This window comes from Electrona antarctica, assembly GCF_951216825.1.
Source record: "Electrona antarctica genome assembly, chromosome: 18".
In the NCBI taxonomy this organism is placed as follows: domain Eukaryota; kingdom Metazoa; phylum Chordata; class Actinopteri; order Myctophiformes; family Myctophidae; genus Electrona; species Electrona antarctica.
The window spans coordinates 32860711-32881407 of record NC_136799.1 but is presented as its reverse complement, the minus strand read 5'-3'; the positions used below and the strand labels follow the sequence as shown (position 1 = coordinate 32881407).

Here is a 20697-nt window from a genome sequence, read left to right as displayed (position 1 = left end):
CTCCGCGGTCCAGTCACTAGTCGCGATAGATTTATTCTTACCTCCCGTTGTTGTCGATCGACTCTAGAGTGTTAGCTGCTACACAGACATTCACAACAACTTCCGGTGCCCCGGTAAAAGTGGTCCGGGCGCTATAAATGATGGGCACATTTTATTAATGGATTAAATAGGTCCGGGCCATCAAGGTGTTAAGAGTCGGCAAAGGACCTGAATTATCAAACATAATTCAATCTGCCAATAATGTCCAAATCGGTCAACGGGTTTCATTCGTGTTATTTTCCACCAATGTTGGTAGACATTCGAGGAGAACGGGAAGGCCAACAGGTTATATAATATATAACACGTTTATTTTCTGTATGTGAAAGATTCCGATGTCCATAATTGATGTAGAAAACTCTTTACCCTAAAAGACTTCCCATTCTATTGTCTGCACGTGCTTTCCATTCTCGACGAGGTTTATTGTTTACCCCATTTAACATTTCAAGCACTTGAAGCTCTCTTTACTGGCAAATACAGAGTAGTGCTTGAAATGTTCTTCTTTATGCATTCAAAACACAATACAATACAAACATTAGCATTACACCGGATAATTAGTATCTTCTTCAATAATGTGCATTATCTATCTTGAAACAAACAAATACAAACCAGTACAAAATGCAAATATCGACCAGACTCATATCAGACTATCAATACTACATCACACTTTGCATCTAAAGTCACAAGGATGTTATTTCTAAAGGCACATGGGTGATATTTCACAACTAGACGGGGTCTAATGATGGTAGGCTTCCCTGGGCAGTCAGTACTGACGGTCCAGACGAGAGCAGTGGTCCTCAATCTAAATATTTGATACCGTGCCGGTCTGTAACTCCAAGAGCGTACGCAATACACATGGAACCATTTTGTACACTCAAGAGTTATGGGATTACACACTTCCCCCGGTTAGGTATGCAAAATGCTAATTTGTTTTAGAACCATCGGTCTATGTCATGTGGAACTCACATTTGGGCAAGACTGACGTCATGTTGATGATATCGTTTGTGGAACTGTGACTGGTGTAGAAGTGTCCGCTGAGCTAATGTGTGTAGTTGTTTGCTATGATTGGTCTACTTTGTGCATATAGGGGACATACAATGTTGTGCTTTGAAAACGTGAACACGCACACTGGAAGCAGGGTTTCCAGCCCCCGCACACTGGAAGCAGGGTTTCCAGCCCCCGCCACCCTCCTCTTTTAGTCTGGCTACCCCCGTTTTGTACACATTTGTGTATTGGTCGATCTGAGCGATGTCTCTCTGCTCTGTCCCTGACTGTGTGAATGGTCCTCTCTCACACATGAACTGCGGTCATGGCAGATTGGTGGGCAGTGCAGGCCACATGATAACAGAAGGCAACTCCCCACTTTGCATAGAGACCACTTGCAGAATCACTGGTATAGAGGGTTTAATGGTTCTGTATAACGCAGGCTTCAGAGTGCATGTGTTCTTTTTGTGTTGGTACAGATGGCAGCCTCATGTCCAAGGACTCCCTGCCCACTCAGAGCACTACACTAGAGGCCCTGCTGCGTGGAGAGGGGCTGGACAAGAGGAACAACTCCAAGAATGATGAGGAAAGCCTGCTGGAGATCCAGGTGAGTTCTGCTCACACCTTCACCATCCATTGCTCAGTGGTATTTTTAGAATCAAGCAGATTAAAAGCTTGGTATTATCAGGGGTAAATGGTGCATTTATATAGCGCCTTTATCCAAGGCGCTTTACATAGTTTGTACCGGAATATCAACCCTCTAGTAGAATATTACTCAAAGTAATTGTAAGATTCCTTGATTAAAAGTATAAAAGTTGCGCTTTTGAAGACTACTGAGTAACAGTTAGAGCACCTACTTACACACAGGGAACAAATGAACGCCTGCCAACCGCATAAGGCGGTGTATGTAGATTTCCTAAGAAACTAGAGACTATAACCAGCCACTTCCCTGGTTGCATTATGTTCACTGTGAAAGGACTAATGAGGCATTGCATATCAGCGACCACGTGGCTATGTAACAGTTGATGTTATGAAATGCGAGTCAAGCAGCCTCTGTCCAGACGGAGTAGCGAGTGACAATTCAGCATCACGGAACGCAGCGATTCAGGCTGGAACCCAGGCTATGAAAAAGCACCTATTTCAGTAATGAGCCCAAACAATTCACACTGTTTAGCCACATCCATTTTTTTGCCCAGCAGATTGGAATCAGATTGTTTTTAATCAAGTTTGAACAGCAAAATAACACTAGGAAACTGGTGTTTGTTAATCAGATTTGAACCACATTCCTAGGTGTTTTGAAATGCGATTCAAACCTGTTTTCTATAGATAAGGTCTTAGTCTCTACACTCGGATGGACACTAAAGCCTGATTTCAGCTACGTTGTGCCGAAAATAGCTTATCTACAAGCTCACAAGCTTGTGAGCCTGTGTCGCAACCAGTGCAGATAGGTTGACAATGTCTGATGAATACTGTACACAAATCCGATCGGATCACTTGCAAATAGCAGTGTACACACAGTCAGTCCTAAAGATCCTATTTGAGAAACAAATTGTATTTGCCTAACAGCCTTGTTGTGTTTTTAGAGAGTTCTGGAGGCCGATGCAGCAGAGGACGCCTTCAATGATGACGATGACTTTGAGGTAGACACTCCCAAACGGCGACACAGAGGCAAAGGAAGAGTAAGTCATCTGAATAAAATCATTTCTTAATGTTTTAAAATCATCTTGCCATGTTCTGTCTCTTGCTGCCTGCCATGGGAAAGTGGCTACAATATTTCATTGAATAGCTCACCATTGTGTTAATATTCTCTCACGAAGATTCTGCTTCAGTGTAGCTTTCTACTAACGCAGTGGTTTGGTCATACAGAAATATGCGACTGTTGAATGAACTTATAGGCATTTCCAAATCTTGTCATCTTCTATCTTTGCAAATGAAATTGGCAAGAAAGGAAAATGTTAAACATTAACAGTGAATTCCTATACAACTTTTTCATTTCTTCAGTGATGCAAATTTTTCATAAGACCTAAAGTGAATCACGCATAAACTGAAACTAATATACTTACTTATGCCCTTTATGCCTGCTGGCATGTAGGGCAGGAACAAAGGACTTACACTTCTGTGTGTGTTCTGGGCCAGTGTCTTATAGTTCCCCAGGTGTGATGCAGGGAAATAATATATGCAGCACTAAATACAGTTGGAGTTGTCTGGGATTTTGCATAGTATTTTCTTCCTTTTTTATTTGCATAGGATATAGTGTAGGGATCCGGAATGAGGAGGAGGAACTGGATCCAACTTTGAGGAACCAGAATCGGTTCCAGCACATTCAGAACAGTTTGGGAACCCTTGCCCTATAGGAATCGCTAAGAGGGAATCGTTAAAATCCTAAAGGATTGAACCATACAGTTGGGTGCCACCGATATTGTCCCTTATCATTTGACCCATTTAGGCCTGGCCTCAAGATTTAAAAAAATCCTTCTAAATCCTCCAGTTTTCTGAAATAAATATTTTCACGATTTTTCAAAAATAGCAGACCTACAAGCTCGTAGCGCGCCATGAGCTTGTAGATCTGCTATTTTTCAATAGCTAAATTATAACATGTTTAAAACACCAAAAGGGGTTCCCGCCCAAAATGGGTTAACTGTCCTTTTGCGCAGATCACGCAAACCTCAGCAAAAAGAAAAGGACAATATCGATGGCCTCCAACTGTAGGATTCCCATTACATATCGGCTGATATCTATCTACGTATCGATGGCGGGAATCTTTATGTACGCGTGTCATCTCGAGAACGACTTCACTCTTGTCGGGTCTACTGTTGTGTACTGCTGAGGACAAATGGAACTTAGTGCATTGTCAAGTGTGAAGTCGATCGAGATGAACGGTTCTCCAGAGCGGCTACGCGTTGCAAACGGCGGCCATTCCCGGACAGACATGATTGCACCAGTACACCGTCTGCTCTAGTATGTATAATGCTGGGTTCAAGGTTGTGCTTTATTATTATTACGTCTTGTGTACAGGTACATGAGAGTAAAACATATTTTTGTTTGGCTTCCTTCAGAGAATGCAGCAGCATTAGGTAATAACAATAATAATAAAACTTTAAACATATTTTGAAAAAGAGTGCAAAAAAGAGCACACAAAATAGAAAGAAATAACATCAGCCTATATGTACACTCGTGCATAAGATCTTACCAAGAGCATTTGTTCAGTAGCTGTCACCTAACTTTATGTAAGGAACTTCACAGTATCTTTATTGGGTGCTCGGCTGATGGCTTGTATTTCCACAGGGCCGGGGCTCGGGGCGTAGAAGGACAGATATGGATGACCACGACAAGCCGTACGTCTGTGACAGTAAGTGGAGATGGGCTCTGCAACGGGATGGGTGTTGACATCATATCCATGTACTTGGTTAGTTTGGAATGAAAATTACGCCGATCAATATTGCTATGTGTGGAAATACGAGATCAGAATGAATAACCCAATACTACAAAAGGATACTATTTACATATATTTTGTTTTCTTTTTGAAGTTCATGATCAATATTTAATTCAACTAAGTTATTTTGGCGTTTGTCATTTAGATGGATATACAACTGATATAATGTAAGACAAAGGGATACTTATTTTAAACAAATGCTTCCTATGTTTTTTTTAAATAAAGTATCACAATACTTAAGTGGATAATATAACACATTGTGTGGGATATGGCTTGGCATAGTATTGTGGGCAAACCCTTCACATAAACACTATTGTGTTGAGAGAGTTGCTTGTACCTGTAGGAGGAGTGACATTAAAAACCTTTTTTTTAATATTACATAATATATACAAAATATCGTACACCGTATTGGAGTTCTGGATATCTACATTCTTTTATGAATCTCTAGGCCTTATTTAGGCCTAGAGATTTAAGTGTTATGTACCATATTTCATTCCAAATCAATACAAATATACCCCATTAACAACATAACTAAATATTATGATAAATATTAATGTATACTAAATATTGTGACTATTATTATTTTATAAAGAAAGAGGTTGTCTCACTCGACGTCTCGCAATATTAATATATACACTACAATTAGTTTTGACATCAAGATCCATTTTTCATACATTACAGCGTGCCTTGAATTTTGTTTGCTTGAATGACAGATATTCATTATTTATTAAGAGTTTTCCATAAGCGAGGCCCCTAGTCTTCCGTCATCAATTTGCAACCTTATCTTCAGGTAATTGGTCCTCACTAATGCCTGTGTCATTGGTGGGCAGGTTTCTGATCTGTCCACAGCCTACCTCTGAGAGAATGACCATTCTTATGCAGAGCAAGTGGATGGAAATGGTGGCATCATATAATGAACACAATAGTGAGCAGAGTGGAACGATTATACAAAGATAAGGTTGAAAATGGGTGAAATGCTGCTTTAAGTCCTTTAAAACAAAACATATATTGCTATTGTTTTTTTTTTTTTTTTTTTTTTTTTAACATTTTCCGTTTTTCCCCAATAATCAATTTCCCCAAAAGAGGGGCACCAGGTTGAAATTGATGAAGCCCACAAACTTTTCTTATCCCAATACATCATTGTCAGGGTTAGTCAGGGTTTTATTCACTAAAGAGATCATGCTTCTATAATATTCTCTGAGGAACGAGATGTACCAACAGGACAAGTGTCACTGACATCTCAAGTATTCCTGCAGACATGCAAGTTGCATGGTGGTGAAAACCTAGGCAGAGGGTATTGGATTTTGCTCTGTTGTGGTGACTTGTTGAGCGAACACATACTCATGCTCTTTTCCTTTTCCTTTTCCTTTTTGTTTTTTGCTTTGTGTTTTCTCTGTTTCAGACAGATACAAACAAAAGCATAACTCAAAATCTTCGGCCTCAGGTATCTGGACTTGTTGACTCTCTTTGATGGTAGTGCTTTAGGATATTTGGAGTGGTTTGATAGATTGTAGTTGAGTGGTTCTGTTGCAAGTGCTGTGATTAACGATGTAGCTCCTAAACTCTGTTGTCCCTTTCCAACTTGAAAGTGCCTTTTGGTGTCATCACTTAATCATAGTCTTCTCTTCTCTAGCCCTGCCTCTACAGGGTTGTCGTCGTCTTATACATATTTGTTTGTATGGCTGCTACTGGCCATTCCTTTTCGTAGCGATTATTCTATCGATTACTTTGTTGATTCATTGAATAATCGCTTAGCATGTTTTTTTCTTATGTTATTACGTCCATGAATCTATGTTAAAATGTGTAATTGATGTTTTTATAATCGACTAAATTGATTAGTCTGATTAACACAAAAATATCAAAAACAGCCAGTGTACAAGCTCACATGTTGCAATGCAATGAATTGCAAGCTTGTAGATTGGCTATTTGTATTATTTTTTGTCACCTCTATTGATGGAGGGAGGGGGGGATAAAAATATATATTATTTCAACCAAACTCAATGATTAAATTCAAATAGATTATTATTATTTCTTAAATAATTGAGTAGTTCAATTATCCGTTGCACCCCTATTTGCTTGTACTGTTTTTGACTGACTAACTCAATTAAATCCTTGAATGATCATTCTTTTCCACTTGGAGTCTGAGGTATTTAAGCTAATGTCCATTTGGGGATGTTATTAATATTTATCTGCACTGTTTGATGGTATAAAAACTAAATTTACATAAATAAATAATAAAGCACATTGAGGTGTTAAAAAAATAAATAAAAACGATTTTGCTGGTGGATGGGTTGCCCTGGCTATAATCAACTTAAATGTCTCTCAGTGCAATGCCAGAGAATTGAGTTGTACACATTTCTATCCTGAGCCTGACGCTCAGGCTCAGGGGGGGGGGGTGCTGGGGGGGGGGGGGTAGACAAAAAAGCATGCACAACGTATCTCGTCTCTGATCCATCTCTGTTAACTTTTGGTTTCATTTAAACTTTACAAGAGTTGGTTGGACTGAACATGAGCCCGCTGTGTTTTTGTGCTCTGTCTTGCAGTCTGTGGGAAACGCTACAGAAACCGCACAGGGCTAAGCTACCACTACACCCATTCCCATCTGGCAGAGGAGGACCGGGCGTCCGCAACCTCCAGGTCCCCCTCTACACACAGACACAAACGTAAGCCATTTAATCTACACACTACAGATTCAAGTATGATGCGTTGTTGGAGATTGCAGGATTAGGTTAATATTAACGGGACCATACAAACGGTCACACTGCATACAGACGGTAGTTGCATACAGTGAATATGGGCCGAGTCTCACTTTTACTATGCAGTCTGATACTGTATTATCAGTTGGTAGTTGCTTTGGTTTGTGCAATATGTCATTGTAGTTAACCATTTAAACTAGAGCTGGGACTCGATTAAAAAAATTAATCTAATTAATCAGAGGCTTTGTAGTTAATTAATCTCGATTAATCGCATTTTAATCGCATATCAATATTCAACCCGAGAACAGTGAGAAACCTTTTTTTTCAAATGTTTTTTGGTATCCCAGTGAATAGTGACTACGGGATTCCACTCATTTTCAACATTTTACTGTCATTAATATACCTTAGAGTTGTTGTGTGGATATAATAAGAAAGTCCCCCCCATTCTGTGTTGCCTAGAACTGGAGGTCTGAAAAAAATCAGTAACATTATGAAGTACATCTCAGTGACATCACAAAAATGTACTTCATAATGTTACTGTTTTTTTCAGACCTCCAGTTCTATAGGCAACACATAATGGGGGGACTTTATTATTTCCAGTGCACACAACTCCATAGAAAAATGTTGAAAATGAGTGGTATTCCCCTTTAAGCAATACAACTTTTTTTATCCCAACAGATAAACATAAGCAGCAAGTGCCTATATAGTGTCTTCAGTGTGTATATGAATACTCAAATGTGCTTTGCATGGAGGGGCATGAGAACAAATAAAAACAACTTTATTATGGGGGAAACATTTCACATGAGGTTGGGGCTGACCCACGCTTGCTACTTCAGTATGTTTCGCATCGAGGACAGCTTGACAGCTTCGTGCTGTGGTGAAATCACCGCGCGTCTCCGGTGGTCTGTGAGACATGTTAAACTGAAGCAGCTAGCAAGCCTAGCATAGAAGCTAACGTTGGTCATAAATGGATCCTTTCCCTGACATTGCACACAGCCATGCCGCTATCCACGCGTCCATCCGATAGCTTTTACATCTAAATGTCCCATCCATGGAGCAAAAGCGATATAAGCGGCTTCTTCATTCGATTAATTTGGGTTTGGACTTTGGGTTTCTGACGGAGCTGTAGCCTGTAGTGTAGAGTGAAAAACAACAACTGCTGCTGCTGCTGCTGCTGGCGTGCCACAGCCTATTCAGTACTACTAGAAACGCACCCAGGGAGAAACGTTCCGCGGTGGAAAAAAAAGGTGCGATTAAATGCGTTAATTTTTTTAACGCGTTAATTTTTCTGTAGTTAATTAATCTCAATTAACGCGTTAAAGTCCCGGCCCTAATTTAAACCCTATAATTCATTGACCAGGGGCCCCCGAGGGGTCTATTTGGTACCCTCCTTTCCCCCCCTGCTACACAAAATCCCTTCGACGAAATTGGCGGTTTTACAAATTCACGACACGTTTATCATCCACTTGCCTGAGTGTGCGCTTATTTGCAACAGGCACTTTAGTCAATTCCACCTTCCTTCATATGGAAGTCGGGACAGGTTTTCATTATGCAGCTTTGCAGTAAGTTTGGTGTCATTGAAATGTCTTTCTCTTCCTCCATCATTACCGTAGGCCAGAAGGGTCCAGGTGAGACTGGCATTCCCAACAACTACTGTAATAAATGCCAGGGCTCCAACAAGAAAACGGGTAAATCTGGGACTCCGTGTTCAACCTGCCAACACACAAGTAAGTATAGCATGAACTGTTGTCTCAATTCCATTCTAAATACTACATATGTCTGCTGTCCAAAATGTTCATTTTTCAAGAAATGAAAGATATACATTTTTCAGGAAACAGATACCTGATGAAGGTCGTGAGACCAAAACATTGTAACCCAATAGCTTAATAAACTACTGCTATATAAGTGAAGACAGTGTGCAGGATCCCTTTTCTCTTAGGAAATTAAGAAAACCATATATTTTTTTGATTGGTGTAAACCACTCCTACAACTGGCTTTGTTTGTCTGTCTGTCTGTCTGTCTGTGCGCAAAAAATGAGCATGGTTGCTACGGTCACCCAGTTCACACGGGTGTGATTTCATTACGTCAGACATTACGTCAGACCACAGTTGATCAGTCTATATGAGACCTTACACCACTCAGTTTTTTTAAAAAAACAAAGCAATACTGCCTCATCAAAGTTGGTATTGACTTTATGTCAGATACTTGCATGAGTCGGGGTGGAGGTACAGTATCTGCTTTAACAGACAATTTGAGGGTCCAATGGAGTTAGCTGATTTTGTCAGAAGCACTTTATTTATGCTGTATATTGTTTTGGCAGTTCGCCTGCAAGAAATTCACCTACTACCGCTTTGTACTAACAGGAAATGACATGGAACATGGCCCAGATGATCGTCATCGAGCTGCAACCAATCGTCATCAACTTCAGCCAATACCAAATTCAAAAGGTTAGTGCTGCACCCAAGAATTATAGAGGGATGCTAGAGTGCATGTTGTTGTTTGGTGTGGTTTCATTCATTCATTCATTAGGAGTTGAATTCATGACTTTGGTGTGGTTAAAGATCTGTGCTGTGCATGCCATGCTGGCACTTCCTGGAATCTAGCACTAAACGGTAAAATAAATCTATGTAACGAAAACAACTCATTAACTATACTGAACCATATATACTTCATAGAGCATCCATCCATCCATCTCCAACCTCTTATCCGTAGTCTGGTCGTGGGGGCAGCAGCTCCACCAGAGCTCCAGACTTCCCTCTCCAGAGCAACTTTAGAAACTTCCTCCTGGGGGATCCCGAGGCGTTCCAAGGCCAGTGAGTCGATGTGATTCCTGCATCTGTGCCTTGGTCAGCCCCGGGGTCTCCTCCCAGTGGGACGTGCGTTGAGGACCTCCTTAGGGAAACGCCCAAGAGGCATCCTAACCATATGCCCGAACCACCTAAGCTGGCTCCTTTCCAGGCGAAGAAGCAGCGACTCTACTCCGAGTCTCTCTCACGTGACTGAACTTCTCACCCTATCTCTAAGTGAGATGCCAGCCACCCGTCGAAGAAAACTAATTTCGGCTGCTTGTATTCACAACCGTATTCTTTCGGTCATGACCCACACTTCATGACCATAGGTGAGAGTAGGAACGAAGATTGCTCTGTAGACAGAAAGTTTTACCTTATGGCTCAGCTCTCTTTTCGTCACAACAGTGCGGTACAGCGACTGCAATACCGCCCCTGCTGCTCCGATTCTCTGGCTAATCGCCAACGTCCTCCCCTCACTCGTGAACAAGACCCCGAGATACTTAAACTCCCTCACCTGGGGTAATGTCTCATTCCCTAATTGGATTGCACAATCCATCCATTTAGAGATTCAGATTTAGATTTATAGAGCAGTGGTTCCCAAAGAGAAATTAGATGTTTGCCCGGGAGTCGGGACCCAAACTATTGAAAATAGTCAATCTATAAACACACAACACAGAGCTTGTAGCCTGCTATTTAAGCAATAGGGTGTGGGTTAACGTGATTATTGCCACGACAGGGATGCGGTGAGGAACGAGACGAAGTCGAGTTCCGCAAGCATCACTGAAGTGGCAATAATCACGTTAACCCACACCCTCTCGTGTAATATTGCAATTATACCACAGTTACCCTTAAAACTAAGAAAATCGCTGAAAGAATATATTTTTTTAATGACAGATGTAGTCACTACGACCACAAATGTCCCAAGAAACTAGCTAGCCTAGCCACCGAGTTTGCTAGCGCTCTGGGAAAACAGAGCAGCTGAATTCTTTGTTTTGATTAGGTGGTGAATGGTGCTGGTTTAACCCACGGCTAGAAGGCTGTTTCAACCAATCAGATTGCTTCCTCGAAACGACCTGTGGTATAATTTAGCTTAACATTCGCCCCAGAATAGGGACACTAGGGATCATGTGGTTAACTCTTCTTTTTTTAACGTTCTCCTTTTGCGACAGCAGAGTACGAGGGTTAATTAATTACCCTTTTCTCTGCATTGTGGGACTACAGTATAAAGTGCTACAATGATGACGTCTTTTTGTAGGCCAAGCCAGAAGTTACTACCATCTAATGCATTACTACAGGCTTGGGCTATCTGTGGAATCTTTGCATTGCCGTTTTCGATAAAGTTTTTGTTCAACCACATATTGTCTTCAAAACCAACACTATTCCATAGAAGTCTTCTAGGGAATTATGTCATGCACCTAAAATAAAATCTCTTCTACAAGCTCACAATTTGTTGCGAGTTTGTAGAAAGAGTATTTAAAAAGAGTATTTGAAGTGGTCAAACTAGCAATACACTATACCAGAAAATCTTAATGGTCTCGAATATTTCATAAAAGCAAAGCCTAATACTGCACTTTATTCCAAATGGTATGGCCGTAGGCCTATGGCTACCCAAAACATCCTATGTTTACATATTGTGCTGACACAGGCGATCAGCATCATTTTTCGACCGCGGTCGAGATCATGGATTTCACAATGCCACACCAGATTTCCGGGCCTTCATTGCCATCCCCAGTTCCTGCTTACTGATGCATGTGTCCCTAGCTAGTGATGATATCAGGGAACGACAGTTTTCTACCTCTGGTCTGCTTTGAGGCAGGATTCCAGAGAAGAAGGGAAGATACTGGCTGCCGGTGAGCGCCAGATGTGATTTTAAAATTCTATTCAAAAATTATGTTCAAAGCCCTAAATGGGCTGGCCCCTATCTACATCCGTGAGATGCTGTCCCTCCCTAAACCCGGGCACATCCTTAGATCCTCGGATAAGGCCCTCCTGGATGTCCCTCAGACGAGCCTAGTTACCCGGGGTGATCGGGCCTTTGCCGCTCGGGCACCTAGACTGTGGAACGCACTGCCAGTGCACATAAGGGTAGCACCATCTGTCCCCCTGTTTAAGTCACGTTTTAAAACCCACCTTTACACAGAGTGTTTTAACTGTTCTATAGCCATTTGTATATACATTCTTGTTGGTTTTTGTGCCATTTTGTTTTGTTGTTTCTTTTTGTTTTTAATCTTGTTTTTTAGTCCGACCCAGAATGTGTTCTTCTGGATCGGACTAGTGAAGAAACACGGGGAAGGTTGCCGTATATTAGATTAGTCGATGGGTGGCTCTTCCAAGAGAGATTTTGCGCTCTCATTAGAAGCCGGGTGTAAGTGCCATCCAACCGTTTCTATAATTTCTTTGAAAGTGTCCATGTCTAGGCACTTTTCTAGGACTAGAAAATTAATTTCAATTTTATTTTGCTTTAATCCATGCATTCTCGTCGCAGCTGGCCGCGTAGAAGAAAAGGAAGACGGCGCAGCGTTGGCCGGGGCGGAGGAGCTGTTCGGCACCACTTCAGAGAGCGACACCTCCACCTTCCATGGCTTTGAGGAGGACGAGCTGGAAGAGCCCTCCGTCAACAGCAACGGCATCTCCACCCGACACAGATAGAGAAGAACCTTCTAGATACTTTTTTTTTTTTTTTTTTTTGATAACCTCTGGCAAAAATCTGCTGCTTCTTTTTCCAATGTTTTTTTTTGTTTGTTTGCGGAAAGCACAAAGCGATGATTTCATGACAGAAATGCAAGTGTTATTTTATCTACTGAACGTTGTTGAATAATTTATGAACATTTTTTTATATATTAACTTTGAAGGCAACGAGTGACTGTCGGCGTTTCTCGACAAATGTCTTGCTTTCCATGTGAAACAGAAGAAATTGTTTCTTTTTTCTTTTTGTGTGTGTTTTTTGCCCACTGGAGCCGATAGAGCAAATATACGTTATGAACAAAAAAAGAAAATCTAAAAAAACACTGGAACATAAACGTGGAAAGCAATTTTCCATTCCCCGTTTTTTTGGATCAATTGTCGGCAAAAAGGAAAATTTGAATAATTTATCTGGAATGGAAAGACGAGCTTGGAAGATGATTGAAAGGCATATTACAGACACCTCCAGGCTCATATGCGTCTCTGAATCATTAGTCAATGTGACTAGGAAGGATTCCTCCTCTGCTCTAGCTGTGGATTACTGCTTGTCATGGAAATGAAGGAACCCAATGTCTGGACTTTCACAGGCCACCCCAAAAAAATGTTCTAGGGGGAAATGAAGAAGACTATAAACTTTAAAACATGTATGGAAACACTGGTTAGGTGAAAGGTAAGCAGCAGCGGTACACCTCCTACAGTAGTTCTGTAACAGTTTCATTTCTTGTTGAAATCTTTTTTTTTCTCTCCGTTTGACTTTGTTGCTGTTGTAGTCGTCACTACTACAGTACAGTAAGTACTTAAAAAAGTGCTGACAGTTTTTAGTGGCGACGTGGCTGTTTTTCCCCCCAAGTGGATCACCGTTGCACAGTTGTCAGGTGATCCCAACAGATACGGCATACTTTGGCTTTGCAAAACCAAAATGATCTCAACTCCTCTCTATTCGAGACATGCGAGTCCAATTAAGAAATTTAACAATAAACAAAAATAACTCTGCCCATTATTTCTCTTCTATTTAAATCAAAAATGTATTATTTTTTAATTTATTTTGTTATTTTAATTTGTGCGTGTGTGTTTGTGTGTGTGTGTGTGTGTGTGTGTGTGTGTGTGTGTGGGGAGGGTAATAGCCTAGATTTGCAGCCCTCAACTAGCTGAAACGCCCGTCGGTCTAAGCCATATTGTCTGTGTTCTACTAGGAGCACCCAGCACCATGCCATGTGGGCCCAAAGGTGGTGTTCTACTAGGAGCACCCAGCACCATGCCATGTGGGCCCAAAGGTGGTGTTCTACTAGGAGCACCCAGCACCATGCCATGTGGGCCCAAAGGTGGTGTTCTACTAGGAGCACCATGCCATGTGGGCCCAAAGGTGGTGTTCTACTAGGAGCACCCAGCACCATGCCATGTGGGCCCAAAGGTGGTGTTCTACTAGGAGCACCCAGCACCATGCCATGTGGGCCCAAAGGTGGTGTTCTACTAGGAGCACCCAGCACCATGCCATGTGGGCCCAAAGGTGGTGTTCTACTAGGAGCACCCAGCACCATGCCATGTGGGCCCAAAGGTGGATCACCGGTGCACAGTTGTCAGACCGTGTCTGCCCATGAAGACGAGGGTTGGAAACCCCAGAACTGATGGGCCTTCTTGCTCTCCCTCAACTGGGCCCAAAGTAACTTCACTTGACTGAAAATGGATGGGAAGCCATCCATCGCCCCTCATAGGCCCTTTGGATCACTGGTGCAACTGGCACTCTTTTCAGAACACGGATTACCTTGGAAATATCTGAAATGCGAGTGGATCTGTCTTCATTTCATCTTTCCCCTCGCATTGTGCTGGAGCTCTCCTGAAGTGTGTGTGTGTGTGTGTGTGTGTGTGTGTGTGTGTGTGTGTGTGTGTGTGTGTGTGTGTGTGTGTGTGTGTGTGTGTGTGTGTGTGTGTGTGTGTGTGTGTGTGTGTGTGTGTGTGTGTGTGTGTGTGTGTGTGTGTGTGTGTGTGTGTGTGTGTGTGTGTGTGTGTGTGTGTGTGTGTGTGTGTGTGTGTGTGTGTGTGTGTGTGTGTGTGTGTGTGTGTGTGTGTGTGTGTGTGTGTGTGTGTGTGTGTGTGTGTGTGTGTGTGTGTGTGTGTGTGTGTGTGTGTGTGTGTGTGTGTGTGTGTGTGTGTGTGTGTGTGTGTGTGTGTGTGTGTGTGTGTGTGTGTGTGTGTGTGTGTGTGTGTGTGTGTGTGTGTGTGTGTGTGTCCATGGTGGTCCATTGTAACCCAGTTGGCCTGGACCAGCCATCTTCCACTCTGTCACTGTGTCTGCTGAGTGATCTAATGTTGACACTAATAACATAAAGTCATCATCACTGTGCCAGCCTGCCATCCTGCACTGGAAACCAGCTCTTGACAGCCGTGGACCCTTGGCTTCAACACGCTGAGCTCTTGACGCCTGATTTATACTTGGACGCATGCTGGTGTTGCACAAGCCCAAAATAGCACTGCAACGTGTTGTGAGCTTGTAGATCTGTTTTTTGGTGCATGACATGGTGTGCAGCCGTGTATAAATCAGGCATGACTCTCAAGCCATAGACATGGTGCTCAGTTCCTCCTCTGATCCGAGCAGACCTCTGGACTACTGTATGAACCACTTAAGCCCTATGTACTTTGTCATACGGCGAATGACGAATATAGCTGACCTCCAAGCTCGGCTATTTTCAATACTACTTGTGAAAATAACACGTTTTACATTTTAAAAGTTTTAGAAAATGTTAGACATGCCCGGGTTTGTGTGGTTAAAAGAAACTCAGCCCTGCTGCCCTCTCCTTTTTTCCCTTTTAATTCTCTCACTCCATTTCCATGTCACATTATGGATCGGGTCACAGTAATTTAGCTTGCATTCACGTCTTTACTCCGCTGTATGATAATTCTATGTTTTCATTTTCAAAGTGTTTGAAAAGACTGGTTCGCTTGATATTTGTATGACATCTTTTGTTTTTCCTGGGTTTAGTTCAGTCTGTATGGATACCACTGTCCTGATCAAGTGCATGATAGCCACAACTACTCAGGTTGTCTTTCAGTCACACAACTGCTGTTGATTGTTCAGCCACTCAGCCCTAAATTCATGTGATTGTACTCGGTTGGCGAAGAGAGCCAATAACACCTCACAAGGATAGCAGCATCCCGTAGTCAGCTCCCATGAGGGAATCGGGATTCTGCAGTTTCATCATCACCGTAACCAATATCCCTTGCTGTAGGAAAAAACTAAAAGAAAGAGAGTGGGGAAAAAGCATTGCAATAACAAGCTTGTACTGCCTGTGTTCTATGTGAAATTTGTATCTGGCATTATACTTTTTCATTCCAAACATCTGATATTGCTTTTTGGAGATTTTGTTTCACTGCTTAGTTTTTTCTCAGAAGAAATTTGACGGGTGTAAATGTTGCAGAGTTGGGCAATCTTTTTATTTATTTTTCTCTCAAAGCGTCAATCTTGCCATGTTGCATAATTTGTGCACATCCGGTACAGAAGCAAATCTAGAAATAATGTGACATTTCATTGCGTGCTTTTAGAAGGCCGAATTGCTTTTATAAAGTTTAGGTGGTGCTTGAAGTACTGTATCAAAAAGCCTTTTAGGTTCATGTATAAGTTGCACTTAACTCGTAGAGTTGCAAGTCCTTCCATGTGATTTATTTGTTAAGGTAAGGGTGTGTAACGGAATCGTCTCTCCATTTAGGAAGAGAACCTTAAAATACAGTGGGAGAGAGGAGAACTTATACCATTACCAGTGGTTCTCAAACATGTTAATTCCAAGCACCCCCACGATTCTTGAGAGTGTAACCCCCTCAAGGAACTCTTGACGATCCCTGGACCCCACCACTGCCATTGCATATCGTCTCTTTTGGGTGGAAACCCCATGTCCAAAACTGTTACTTTTCAGGATTAAAATTCATAACTCGAGCTTGTGGATCTGCTACGTTTGATGATTTTGTGACGCTTGTAGTATGATCAAGTTCAAGTAGGGCATTCATTTACGAATAAAAAGAAAAGTAAAAAATATGGAGATAAGAGGTCTCTGCCCGACAGCGATGATATGAATGGTAACTTGCATAAATGCTCCTGCATTCATACCGTACCATCTTTCTTAAACCCAGCTCCCTCAGGGGACATCAACCGTTTATATTCTCTCGAAAGAAAAACAACGCTTGAAGATTTGAGTCCGATTTATACATAGTACGACTGTGTCCTGGCTGATCTACAAGCTCCTAAACACTTCTTGTAGGCCTACTGTATGTCGGGGTATTTTCGATCTCGTCGTCTTTGTATCAATTCAATCTGAGTCTTGGCAACGTGGGGTCATTTAACATTTTTACGTCCCAAAGTCAGGTCATAAAGCATGTGTCATGTATCATAGTCTTCTAAATGTTAACTTTTATGTACAGGTCTAGTTGGGTACAATTCTGAACAAAAAATAAAAACATGGCTCCTCGTGCAAAGTCAGTGATGATGTGCTTTGAGACAAACATCACCAATCATGTTATAGCCTGTATACCTCGTTGAAGACACAGCAATAGACCCTGCAACTCTCTGTCACATCTCCCGGAGACAGAGAGGGAGAATCGGGGTGGGAATGGAGCCAAGAGATGAAATGGACATGAGTGGGTGTTGGTTTCACCTTCCGCTGTACATACAAGTCCAAATGGAGAGAATGAAGTCTTTGTTTGTTAAACTATTTTTATTGTTCTGAAAAAAATAAAGAATGAATCTTTGACCTGTTAATGATGATGTCTTTTGTTTGTGTTTTTGTGGGAAAGCACCTGGGCCATGGAAGTGGAGATAACAAAAATATAAATAAATAAACTGAACAAATCAGAAAGCACATTCTGTCATGCATGTGAGATAATAACCCAAACAGACAATAGCACTTGGTCAAGTAGGCCTACAGACATTGCAGAATTCATAGGCATTCATATTGACCTACCTCCTATAGGCTATAATGGCTATTTTTGAGTGGTGCAACCACTCCAAGGAACAGCAATGTCCGTCCCAACCTACGGTATGACTATGTTTAGAGTTCCAGTAGGGGCAAAAGTGGCGCTGTTGTGCCAGAAACAGAGAGATAGTGTTGCACTGTTGCTCTGCTAATGAGAGAGAGAGAGGGGAGTTGCACCACTCAGTTCACACGGGTGTGATTTTTTTTAAGTGTTTATGAAAATGTTTGCCTATAATTACATGCAGTAAATAGGGACACGCTAGATTTAAAGAGCCTTATAATTTCACTAGCTGAAAGTTAGCCTAAGGAGAGAATGTTTAAGAAAGAATAATCCGAACGATTTTACGGGCCTACAGCTATGCGTGGGTCCATTTCAGAGTTATGACTACATTCTACATTTTACAAAATCATCTCTTCTGAATGTCTTTGGCAAGTTGTGGCAACATCAAAGGGTGCACCTGCAGGTCACGTGCCTGGCCCTCAAACAGGTGCGTTTGGATACTTCGCACTGCCAAATGTGCCAATACAAACTAATAGGCGAGTGCGCTCCCAGTGCTCATTTCCGAACGCACCCAACATGTTTACAATAAACAAGTTTCATGATTGGCTGACTTCTCTAATTTGTGGCCTGGCAACGGGAACCTGATTGGTGCACATGGGGTCAGGTCATCTCCAATCCAATAACTTTACAAAACTATGATCACTTTGGAATCTATTGATTGAAGTATTTATTAACAGTTTGCAGAATTACAGTACACTTCAAGCACAACGCAATACAAAAACTGTCAACTGTGAGTGGACGACCAATAAAGCACTACGCTTGTTTACAAGAGGGTCCTCCATGTTCAATTCATCATAACATTTAGAGACATACAAATATACACTTCTATATAGCCAAAAAACAGGAAATCATCATCATAAATGAGGTAAAAAGGGAAAAGAAAAAGGGGTGGGTGGGGGATTCAGATTTTACGGGGAGGCAGTTTCGAATTGCAGCCGTCCGTAGGTGCCCTGTGAGCGGTTTTGAAGGAGTCAAGGGATTCGCATGTCTTAATGACCGTTGGTAGGGCGTTCCACATTTTGGTGGCATAGGAGCGAAATTAATTTAGTCCCTTGTTTGTGCCAAATCTGGGTTGCACATGGTTTGTTGAGCTCCCTCTGGTGTTGTCATGGGTGTGGACTTTGTTGACATTAAGGAAGTATTTAGACAGGTACATGGGTATTTTGGTGGTGTATCGAATCTTGTGGACCAGACCCATTGCAAGATTCTGTACTCTGTCGTTAACCCTAAGCCATTCCAGCCTGTCAAAGTGGGCAGGGGTGAGGTGGGTTCGGGGAGTGAGGCCAAGTAGTAGCCTGACCAGTTTTGTTTTAAGGGCCTTTGAAGTGCTGTGGTACCAAGAGGTGCTGCATAGTCGAAGAAACCTTGTACGAGGGCTCCTGTTAGGGTCTTCAAGGTGTTTTTGTCGACCAGTGAGGAGGTCCTGTATGTGTCGGATGTATCGAACTGACATATTGAGCCTATGACACACAGTGTGGCTTCCCCCCAGTAACCTTCACATTCAGTAGATCCTGTGATCTTTTGTGGCCAGATGACATTTCTTGGTGTCTAGTAGGACTATAGAAAATAATAAAAAAAGAAATCGCTATAAAATTTAGTAAACAAATACATATTTAGCCCCATTCTTGAATGCCCCCGCCCCCTGTCAAAAACAGCTAAAATCCCTAAAACGAAAGAAATCAGCAAATTAAAAAAAAAGAAGTAATCTTTTACTTTCTCTAATAACAACCTAAAACATGAACCTTGGTTGAAAAAAACTAAAGTTGTCCTTTAACTCTCAGTTTATCAAATCCTGTAACTTTTAATATTCCTTGTGAAAATTACGATAATGATGGTTTGTAGCCAGGCCTATATCTGCCTGCAGTCTGCAGACAGACCCTTCTCCTTCTCCAATTTTCGGCAGGCGAGGCGACACCGTGCGTGCTCTTATGACGTCATCTGTCAATCAGTGGGCCACTAGGGGCGTGGGGTTGTTCCATCAGAGTGGACGTTTGCACTTTGTTTGCTAATTACTATAGATAAGTCCCATTTTTATGATTCAACTTTTTTCTTTCAAACTTGCAGTAGGCCTATAGCCTGTAATAGACTATACTAACTTCTCCAAACACCACTACAACACTCTATAGCATTTACTAACCTCTGAAATGAAGTTTAATAAGAAACAAACGCGTGAATACCTTTCCTGAAAGTCAAATAGTCAATGTTCCAAAAATCTGGTAAGAAGTTCTTGATTGATTGATTGATTGAAGAATGTATTAACAGTTTGCAGAATTACAGTACATTTCAAGCACAAACTCAATACAAAGGCTGTTAACTGTGAGTGGACGACCCAATTAAGCATTACACTTGTTTCCAATAGGGTCCACCATGTTCAAATCATCAAAACATTTAGAGACGTACAAATAGACACTTCTATAGACAGAACAGGAATTCATCAAAAAAGGAGGTAAAAAGGGAAAATAAATATATACAGTGAGGGGAAAAAGGGGGGGGGGCGGGGGGGGGGGGGGATTCAGATTTTACGGGGGCCAGTTTCGAATTGCAGCCATCCGTAGGTGCCCTTTGAGAGCGGTTTTGAAGGAGTCAAGGGATTCGCATGTCTTAATGACAGTTGGTAGGGCGTTCCACATTTTGGTGGCATAGGAGCGAAAAGAATTTAGTCCCTTGTTTGTGCCGAATCTGGGTTGTACATGGTTCGTTGCACTCCCTCTGGTGTTGTGGGTGTGGACTTCGTTAACATTAAGGAAGTATCTAGACAGGTACATGGGTATCTTGGTGGTGTATCGAATCTTGTGGACCAGACCCATTGCAAGATGCTGTACTCTGTCGTCGACCCTAAGCCATTCCAGCCTGTCGAAGTGGGCAGGGGTGAGGTGGGTTCGGATCTTAACTGTGTGTTCACGGTTCATTATGGCAAAGCCTTCAGTTTGTCTTTCACAGGTTACATCCAACAATACAAAATACAAGTGATAGACATTTTCTCCAATTTGAAATCTTAGGTGCATTATATATAGCAGCATACTGCATACTGCATAGCCTAGGCCGCCGCCTAATCATA

General features: G+C 41.9%; 1 protein-coding gene across 2 annotated transcripts in view; it reads left to right on the top strand.

Annotated features, from left to right (window-relative positions):
* LOC306942814 (zinc finger protein DPF3-like) overlaps positions 1–14486 on the top strand; it is a 55572-nt gene extending 41086 nt beyond the window's left edge. Inside the window, exons 4-11 of one of the 2 annotated variants that reach the window (XM_079528923.1) lie at positions 1500–1627; positions 2604–2699; positions 4306–4369; positions 5856–5897; positions 6997–7116; positions 8763–8876; positions 9513–9596; positions 12424–14486. In XM_079528923.1, the coding sequence (XP_079385049.1) occupies positions 1500–1627; positions 2604–2699; positions 4306–4369; positions 5856–5897; positions 6997–7116; positions 8763–8876; positions 9513–9596; positions 12424–12587 (812 nt within the window). In that variant the 3' untranslated portion in view covers positions 12588–14486. The remainder of the gene's footprint in view (positions 1–1499; positions 1628–2603; positions 2700–4305; positions 4370–5855; positions 5898–6996; positions 7117–8762; positions 8877–9512; positions 9597–12423) is intronic. The other variant, XM_079528924.1, reaches the window with a different exon arrangement.
* Positions 14487–20697: the final 6211 nt, after the last annotated feature.